This window comes from Apteryx mantelli, unplaced genomic scaffold (genome assembly GCF_036417845.1).
Source record: "Apteryx mantelli isolate bAptMan1 unplaced genomic scaffold, bAptMan1.hap1 HAP1_SCAFFOLD_278, whole genome shotgun sequence".
Lineage (NCBI taxonomy): Eukaryota > Metazoa > Chordata > Aves > Apterygiformes > Apterygidae > Apteryx > Apteryx mantelli.
Window position 1 is genome coordinate 49219 of NW_027118630.1, and position 9391 is coordinate 58609.

The 9391-nt window shown below is 70.3% G+C and overlaps 1 protein-coding gene across 1 annotated transcript; it reads left to right on the forward strand.

Annotated features, from left to right (window-relative positions):
- The first annotated feature begins 807 nt into the window (after window positions 1–807).
- Window positions 808–1999, forward strand: LOC106500267 (free fatty acid receptor 2-like). The gene is given in 4 exon segments (XM_067317163.1): window positions 808–1296; window positions 1299–1485; window positions 1518–1566; window positions 1568–1999. Coding segments are annotated over 4 exon segments (1056 nt in total). The 5' UTR covers window positions 808–908.
- The last annotated feature ends 7392 nt before the right edge of the window (window positions 2000–9391 follow it).

Genomic DNA, 9391 nt, shown 5'->3' on the forward strand with positions numbered 1-9391 from the left:
TGGGTGGCACCGGCTGCCCGGACGCCTGGCCCCCTCCAGGAGCGACGCTTGGAGCCGCCCGGACGCCTGGGTCCCTTCCCGGACACCTGGGTCCCATCTGGGTGCATCGCCCGGACACCTGGGTCCCTTTTGGGTGCATCGCCCGGACGCCTGGGTCCCCTCCCGGACACCTGGGTCCCATCTGGGTGCATCACCCGGACGCCTGGGTCCCTTCCCGGACGCCTGGGTCCCATCTGGGTGCATCACCCGGACACCTGGATCCCTTCCCGGATGCCTGGGCCCCCTCTGGGTGCATCACCCGGACGCCTGGGTCCCCTCCCGGACACCTGGGTCCCATCTGGGTGCATCACCCGGACACCTGGGTCCCTTCCCGGACACCTGGGTCCCTTCTGGGTGCATCGCCCGGACACCTGGGTCCCTTCCCGGACACCTGGGTCCCTTCTGGGTGCATTGCCCGGACGCCTGGGTCCCCTCTGGGTGCATCATCTGGACACCTGGGTCCCCTCCCGGATGCCTGGGCCCCTTCTGGGTGCATCGCCCGGATGCCTGGGCCCCTTCTGGGTGCATCGCCCGGACACCTGGGTCCCCTTCCCGGACACCTGGGTCCCTTCTGGGTGCATCACCCGGACACCTGGGTCCCCTCTAGATCCATCTCTTGGAGCCAGGCCGAGCCACCTGGACGCCTGGGTCCCTTCTGGGTGCATCGCCCGGACACCTGGGTCCCTTCCCAGACACCTGGGTCCCCTCTAGATCCATCTCTTGGAGCCAGGCTGAGCCACCCGGACGCCTGGGTCCCCTTGGGCCACATCGCTCGTAGCCGGGTCGAGCCGCCCGGACTCCCGGGTCCCCTCCCGGACACCTGGGTCCCTCACCGGCGTCCCCCCTCCCTTTCCCTAGGCAGCCCCACCATGCTGGTGCTGGCCGTCTACGTGGCCACCTTCTGCGTGGGCCTCCCGGCCAACGTCTTCGCCTTGGCCACCTTGGTGAACAAAGCCCGGCAGCGCCTCTCGCCCGCCGAGATCCTGCTGCTCAACCTGACCGTCGCCGACCTCCTGCTGCTGCTCTTCCTGCCCTTCAAGATGGCCGAGGCGGCCGCCGACATGGCCTGGCCCCTGCCCGCCGCCCTCTGCCCCGCCTCCCACTTCTGCTTCTTCTCCAGCATCTACCTGAGCAGCCTCTTCTTGGCGGCGCTCAGCGTCGAGCGCTACCTCGGCGTCGTCTTCCCCCTCCAGTACAAGCTCCGGCGCCGGCCCCGGCTCTACGTGGCCGTCAGCGCCGTCATCTGGCTCCTGGCCTGCTCCACTGCTCCGTGGTCTTCGCCGCTGCCTTCCATGCTGCCAACGCCAACAACGGCTCCTCCGGCGCCAACGGCTCCTCCGGCGCTGATGGCTTCAGCCCCAAGGTGGCCGACGCGGAGTTCCTGGTGGTCAACGGCTCCGAGACCTCCAGCCCGGATGCCGTCAAAATCACCCCAACGGCCGCGACGCCCCGACCGGCGGTGATGGATCCCCAAGCAGCTACAAGTGCTACGAGGACTTCTCCCAGACGCAGCTGAGCTTCGTCCTCCCCGCTGCGCCTGGAGCTCTTCCTCGTCCTCTTCCTGCTGCCCTTCGCCGTCACCGTCTTCTGCTACGTCAACTTCGTGCGGGTCCTCGTGGGCCGGCCCAACATCCCGCTGGAGAAGAAGCAGCGGGCCGTGGGGTTGGCCGTGGCCACCATGGTCAACTTCGGCGTCTGCTTCGCGCCCTACAACGTCTCGCACGTGGTGGGTTTCATGCAGCACGAGAGCCCGGCGTGGCGCCCCTACGCCTTGACGCTCACCAGCCTCAACGCCGCCCTCGACCCCCTCATCTTCTACTTCTCCTCCACGGCGGTGCAGCGGGCGGTGGCCGGCGTCGCGGCGGCCGTGCGGGGCAAGGTGAGGGCCGTGGCGCCCCGCTTCTGCAGGCTGCGTCCCGCCGAGGCCGCGGCGGAGGAGGTCGAGGGCTCTTCGACGTGATCCTGGGGGGGGTGGAGACGAGGGGGGGTCTCCACCGTGGAGAAAGGGGGCCTGGGGAGGGCGACCAGATGGGTTAGGGTGAAGTTTGGGGTGGGGGGGGGCAGATCTGGAAGGATCTGGCCAACGTTGGGTCACGGTGACATCTCCAACGTCCGTGAGACCGTGGACGCTACGGACCCTCGGGCTCGGGTTATGGCGTCAACCAACGCTAGGTTTGGCCTTCGGGAGGGTCCAACCGACGCCGGTCGTGGTGACATCTCCAACGTCCGTGAGACCGTGGCCAACTTGGACGCATGGCTCTGGGTTATGGTGTCCACCGTCGCCGGGTCCAGTCTTCGTGAGGGGTCAACCAACGCTGGGCGATGACATCTCCAACGTCCATGAGACCATGGCCAACTCGGACGTTCGGTTTTTGGGTTATGGCGTCAACCAACGCTGGGCGACGACATCTCCACGTGTTCCCCATGAGCTGAGGTTCCCCATGGCTCCGTGGTCCCCGTGGGTTGAGGCTCTCCATGGCTCCAGCGTCCCCATGGGTTGAGGCTCTTCATGACTCCACAGTCCCTGCGGGTTGAGGTTCTCCAGGGCTCTGTGGTCCCCATGGGTTGAGATTCTCCGTAGCTCCGTGCTCGCCGTGGGTCTGTGGTCCCCCTGGATCCACGGCCCCCATGGGTTGAGGTTCTCCGTGGCGCCATGACACCCATGATTTGAGGTTCTCCATAGCTCCGCGGTCCCCATGGGTCTGTGATCCCCCTGGATCCATGGCCCCCATGATTTGAGGTTCTCCATAGCTCCGCGGTCCCCATGGGTCTGTGGTCCCCACAGGCTGAGGTTCCCCGTGGGCCCCCGTGATTTGATGTTCTCCGTGACTCCACGGTCACTGTGAGTCCACAGTCCCCAGGGGCTGAGGGTCTCCACAGCTCTGCAGACCCCATGATTTCAGGTCCTCCACGGGTCCGTGATTCCACGGGTCTGTGGTCCCCGTGGGTTGAGGTTCTCCATGGACCCCTGTGGGTTGAGGTCCTCCAAGGGCCATCATCCCCATGGGTTGAGGTCCTCCAAGGGCCATCATCCCCGTGGGTTGAGGTCCTCCAAGGGCCATCATCCCTGTGGGTTAAGGTCCTCCAAGGGCCATCATCCCATGGGTTGAGGTCCTCCAAGGGCCATCATCCCCGTGGGTTGAGGTCCTCCAAGGGCCATCATCCCCATGGGTTGAGGTCCTCCAAGGGCCATCATCCCCATGGGTTGAGGTCCTCCAAGGGCCATCATCCCTGTGGGTTGAGGTCCTCCAAGGGCCATCATCCCCGTGGGTTGAGGTCCTCCAAGGGCCATCATCCCCATGGGTTGAGGTTCTCCAAGGGCCATCATCCCTGTGGGTTGAGGTCCTCCAAGGGCCATCATCCCCGTGGGTTGAGGTTCTCCATGGACCATCATCCCCGTGGGTTGAGGTTCTCCACGGCCCCATGGCCGCCCCCCCCCCCCGCCCCATGCCATGGGGCAGCTGTCCCCACCCTTGGGCCTCCCCCTGGCCAAGTGTGACGCCCCCCCCCCCCACCCATGGAGAGTGGGGGTGGGGAGCACCGTGCCCCAAACATGATGTATTTATTTGGAACCGTGGTCGAAGAGTGGTCACTGCGTCACGGGGGAGGGGCGCCCGGACGCCTGGGCCCTTTGGGTGGGCGGGGGGGGGTTGGGGAGCACCCGGACGCCTGGGCCCCTCCACCATCAAGGGTGACTGACGCCACCATGTGATCAACCCCCTTTACTGCATCCCGGGGACAGGGTTGTCCCCGTCCCCCACCCCGGGCCGGACGCCTGGGTCCCCAAGTTGGGCACCTCCCCTCCCCCTCCCCGCGAGGGGCCCAGGCGTCCGGGCGGCAGCATTTGCCTATCAGGGAGCCGCAGGCAAAGCAGGTTGCAAATATGGCTGGGAGGGGCAGGAATCGGCCCGGACGCCTGGGTCCCCTCCCGGACACCTGGGCCCTTCCCGGACGCCTGGGTCCCTCTCGGACCCCCCCCCCCCACCCAGTTGCCTCCCCCACTTATTTGCCCCCCCCGTCATGGCCGCCGTTCTGGCATGTTCATGTTGGTGGGGGGGGGAAGGGGGCCGGGGGCACCAGTGTCCCCAGTATAACCCCCCCAGTGCTCCCAGTATGGCCCCTCCCCAGTATAACCCATCTGCCCACTCAGTTCCCCCAGTATAACCCCTCCGTTCCCCCCCCCCCCCAGTTCCCCCCAGTACAAATCCCCAGTATAACCCCCCAGTCCCCACAGTATAATGTCCCAGTTCCTCCCAGTATAGCCCCCCCGTTTCTCCCAGTATAACCCCCAGTATAACCCCACCAGTATAACCCCCCAGTATAACCTCCCAGTTCCCCAGTACACCCCCCATTTTCCCCCAGTATAACCCCCCAGTCCCCCCCAGTACAACCCCCTCATTTGCCCCAGTACACCCCCCCCAGTTCCCCCCCAGTACAACCCCCCCATTTGCCCAGTACAACCCCCAGTTCCCCCCAGTTCCTCCCCAGTACAAACCCCATTTCCCCCGGTATAACCCCCCCATTTCCCCAGTATAACCCCCCAGTTCTTCCCAGTTTCCCCCCAGTACAACCCCCCAGTATAACTCCCCAGTTTCCTCCAGTACAACCCCCCCAGTTGCCCCCAGTTGCCCCCAGTACAACCCCCCCATTTCCCCTAGTATAACCCCCCAGTTCCCCCCAGTACAACCCCCCAGTCCCCCCAGTAAAACCCCCCCATTTCCCCCAGTATAACCCCCAGTACAACCCCCCAGTTGCCTCCAGTTCCCCCCAGTACAATCCCCCCTTTCCCCCAGTATAACCCCCCGTCCCCCCCCAGTTCCCCCAATCCAACCCCCCCAGTCCCCCAGTTCCCCCCAGTTCCCCCCCAGTCTCCCCCCCTTGCTCACCGGCGCCCCCGGCGCCCCCACCGCGGCGCCGCAGCCGCCCCTGGGCCCCGCCCACCGGCGCCAACGTCACCGCCAGGGGCGGGGCCAGGGGCGGGGCCGCCGCGCCGCGCGGGGCGGGGCCCGGAGGGAGCGCGAAGGGGGGCGGGGCCGGAGCGCGGAGGGGAGCCCGGGGGCGGGGCCGGGAGGGGTGCACGAGGGGGCGGGGCCGCCGCGCCGCGGTGGGGGCGGGGCCACGGGGCAGGGGGCGTGGCCAGGGGAGCAACAGAGGAGCCCGGGGAGGGCAATAGGGCAGAAGGGGGGGGGGCAATGGGGGGGCAACGGGGTTGGGGGGGGCAATAGGGAGCCGGGGGGGGGCAACAAGGAGGGGGGCAAGAAAGGGGTGGGGGGGACATGGGGGGGGAAGAAGGGGCATGGGGGGGGCCCAGGGGGGCAATTGGGGGTCCCGGGGGGGGGCAGTTAGGGGTCAGTCACCCTCATCCTGAGCCGAGTCGCAGCTCCCGGGTGGGGGGGGGACCAAGGGGGGGGTCGGTGGGGCCCCCCCAAACCCTGCTGAACCCCCAAAAGCCCCCTGAGACCCCCCCAACCCCCCCTGATACCCCCAAACTCCCTCCTGGGACCCCCCAATAGCCCCCCCGGGACCCCCAAATCCCCCTAAGTGACCCCAGACCACGGGACCCCCAAATCCCCCTAAGTGACCCCAGACCCCCCCCCACCCCCCATGGGACCCCCAAATACCCCCAATCCCCCCCCCCGGGACCCCCAAACTGCCACAGGGACCGCCCAAAACCCCCCAAAAGGACCCCAAAACTGCCCCTCCCCGGGAACCTCCCCCCCTCCCCTTTCCGTGCCAGGAGGGACCCAGGCGTCCGGGCCCCCCCCATCCCCCACCCCCACCACAGCCGCCTGCCGCAGCTTCCCCCTTTGGGGGCCCAGGCGTCCGGGGACTCCCTCGCCCCCCCCCCCCCCGATCCTCCCCCATAAGGGGCCCAGGCGTCCGGGGACTCCCCCCCCCTTACCCCCACGATTGGGTGTCTCACGGGGGGGGGGTGTGTGTCCCCGGACGCCTGGGCCCTTTATTGGGGGGGGGGGATGCCTGGGTACCCTGGGGGGCTCCGGATGCCTGGGCCCCTCCCGGACGCCTGGGTCCCTCCCGACACCTGGGCCCTTCCCGGACGCCTGGGCCCTTCCCGGAGTCCTGGGTCCCTCCCGGACGCCTGGGCCCTTCCCGGACGCCTGGGTCCCCCCCCGGACACCTGGGTCCCTCCCGGACGCCTGGGCCCTTCTCGGACGCCTGGGGCCCTTCCCGGACGCCTGGGCCCTCCTGGACACCTGGGTCCTTCCCGGACGCCTGGGCCCCTCCCGGATGCCTGGGCCCCTCCGGACGCCTGGGCCCCTTCCCCCCCCCCCCCCCCGGACACCTGGGTCCCTTCCGGACGCCTGGTCCCTCCCGGACACCTGGGCCCCTCCGGACGCCTGGGCCCCTCCCGGACGCCTGGGCCCCTTCCCCCCCCCCCCCCCCCCGGACACCTGGGTCCCTTCCCGGACGCCTGGGTCCCTCCCGGACGCCTGGGCCCTTCCCAGACACCTGGGCCCCTCCCGGACGCCTGGGCCCTTCTCGGACGCCTGGGGCCCCTCCCGGACGCCTGGGCCCCTCCCGGACGCCTGGGCCCCTCCTGGACACCGGGATCCCCCCCGGATGCCTGGGTCCCTCCCGGACGCCTGGGCCCCCCTGGGCCACAAGGCACCCAGACGCCTGGGTCCCTGCTCCCCGGACGCCTGGGCCCTCGGCCTCGCTAGGCGCCCGGACGCCTGGGCCCCTGGGGTTTTATAGCCGAGGTAAATTTAGGAACGGGGGAGGTGACCCGGGGGGGTGGGAGCGGCTGAGTCAGCACCCGACCACGAGGCCACCCAGGGGCCCAGGCGTCCGGGTGCACCTGCGCCACCCCCGCAGCCTGCCCGGGGCGGGGGGGAGGGGGGGGGAAGGGGCCCAGGCGTCCGGGCGAGCCCCCCGCCCCCCGCCCGGGGAAACGCCTGGGGTCCCTCGCCGAGGGCTGAGGGGGGCGGAAGGGGGGAAGGGGGCACCGGACGCCTGGGCCCCCCCACAGCACGGTGGAGGGGTGATATGCTAATGAGGGGGTGTGGCTTAATAAGGGGGCGGGGCTTCTCTTTTAAAGGAGGGGCGGGAAGGGGGACTTGGTTCTGCTGCATGGCAGGGGCCCAGGCGTCCGGGAGGGGCCCCAGTGTCTGGGGGGGGCCCCAAGCGTCCGGGGGGGCCCAGGCGTCCGGGAGGGGCCCAGGTGTCCGGGGGGGGGCCCCAGGCGTCCGGGGGGGCCCAGGTGTCCGGGTCCGCCCCCCCCCCCCCGCTTTCCCCCATCCTCTGTCACTGCCTGAGGCCCCCCGGACGCCTGGGCCCCCTCTGCCATTAGGTGCCCGGACGCCTGGGCCCCCTGGGTGACATCTGGGGGGGGGAGGGAGGATGTGTCGGGGTCCCGGACGCCTGGGCCCCCCAGCTGAGGTGGCGCCCCCTAGAGGGGCTCCCCCCTCCCCCCTCCCCCCCCCCTTTGCGGTGGCGTGGGTGGGCGGAAGGGAGCCCTTAAAGGGCCAGCGCACCCCCCCCCCCAACCAAACCCCATCACCGGCGGGACACCCTGGGTGACATATGACGTCTCCCGGGGGGGGGGGGGGGGGGGGAAGGGCCCAGGCGTCCGGGCCTAAGCCCCGCCTCGGGCCGTGTCACCCGTCGCTGCGGCGATGTTGGTGGCGTTTCCCCTCCGGGGTGGAGCTTTGACCCCTAAAACGAGCTTTGGACCCGGCTCGGCCCCATTTGGACCTCGCGCCCCGGCGGGATGCGCCCCTAGAGAGGTACGCGGCGTGCCGGCCCTTTAAGGGGGGAGGAAGAAAGGGGGGCGCTGGCCCTTTAAGAGACCTGCTGGGTTGGGGGGGGACGCTGGCCCTTTAAGAGCGGCCCTTTGGAGAGGACATTGGCGCTTTAAGAGCCATGGAGGGAGGGGGGTCGCACCCCGGGATTTTTGGGAAGAGGGATGCCAAGAAAGTGGAAGTGGAGCGATGCCGTCTCTTTAAGAGTGAAAGTGGGGGACTGGCCCTTTAAGAGCGGTCTTTAAGGGGTGCTGGCCCTTTAAGAAGGGATGGAGCGCGTGGGCCCCTTTAAGATGGGGGCACTGGGGGTTTGGACACCTGGGTCCCTCCCGGACGCCTGGGCCCCTCCGGACGCCTGGGCCCCCCCCAGATGCCTGGGCCCCCCCCGGACGCCTGGGCCCCTGCTCGGACGCCTGGGTCCCCCCGGATGCCTGGGTCCCTCCCGGACGCCTGGGCCCCTCCTGGACGCCTGGGTCCCCCCAGATGCCTGGGCCCCCCCCGGACGCCTGGGCCCCTGCTCGGACGCCTGGGTCCCCCCGGATGCCTGGGTCCCTCCCGGACGCCTGGGCCCCTCCTGGACGCCTGGGTCCCCCCGGATGCCTGGGTCCCTCCCGGACACCTGGGCCCCCCCCCGGACGCCTGGGGCCCCTCCTCGGACGCCTGGGTCCCCCCGGATGCCTGGGTCCCTCCGCATGGAGTTTCTCCATGTGTCCCCTGCAGGGGCGGGTGGAGGGAATCCCATGAGGGGGTTGTGGCCTGCCCCGACCCCGCCCCTCGGGTCCCCGCGGGGGGCGGGGTTCTCCGCGGGGGGCAGAGCAGGGGGGGGGGTTTCCCCCTGACGTAGCAGCCGGCGGGGATTCCGCGTTGCGCTCCGTTGCCCCGACCGCCCCCGCGGGGGGCCCAGGGCGTCCGGGGGGACCCAGGCGTCCGAGAGGGACCCAGGCGTCCGGGAAGGGCCCAGGCGTCCGGGAGGGACCCAGGTGTCCGGGAAGGGCCCAGGCATCTGGGGGGACCCAGGTGTCCGGAAGGGCCCAGGCGTCCGAGAGGGACCCAGGTGTCCGGGAAGGGCCCAGGCGTCGGGAGGGACCCAGGCGTCTGGGAAGGGCCCAGGCATCCGGGGGGACCCAGGCATCCGGAAGGGGGGGGGAATCCCTGCTCCCCCCTCTCCGCCCCAGGGACACGGAGAACCCCCGGACGCCTGGGTCCCCGCGGCGGGGTGGAACGCGAGGGCGGCGGGGACCCCAGGCGTCCGGGCCACGTCACTTCCCTGCGGGTTTCCATGGCGGAAAAACCCACTGCGCTGGCTCCACCCCCCCCCCGCCCTCCTCCCCGGGGACCCAGGCGTCCGGGGGACCCAGGCGTCCGGGAGGACCCTAGTCTTCCCCCCGTGCTGGGGGAGCCCAGGCATCCAAGGGGCCAGGTGTCCGGGAAGGGCCCAGGTGTTCAGGAAGGGCCCAGGCATCCAGGAGGGGCCCAGGCGTCCGGAGGGACCCAGGTGTCCGGGAAGGGCCCAGGTGTCCGGGAAGGGACCCAGGTGTCCGGGAGGGGCCCAGGTGTCTGGGAGGACCCAGGCGTCTGGGAAAGGGGCC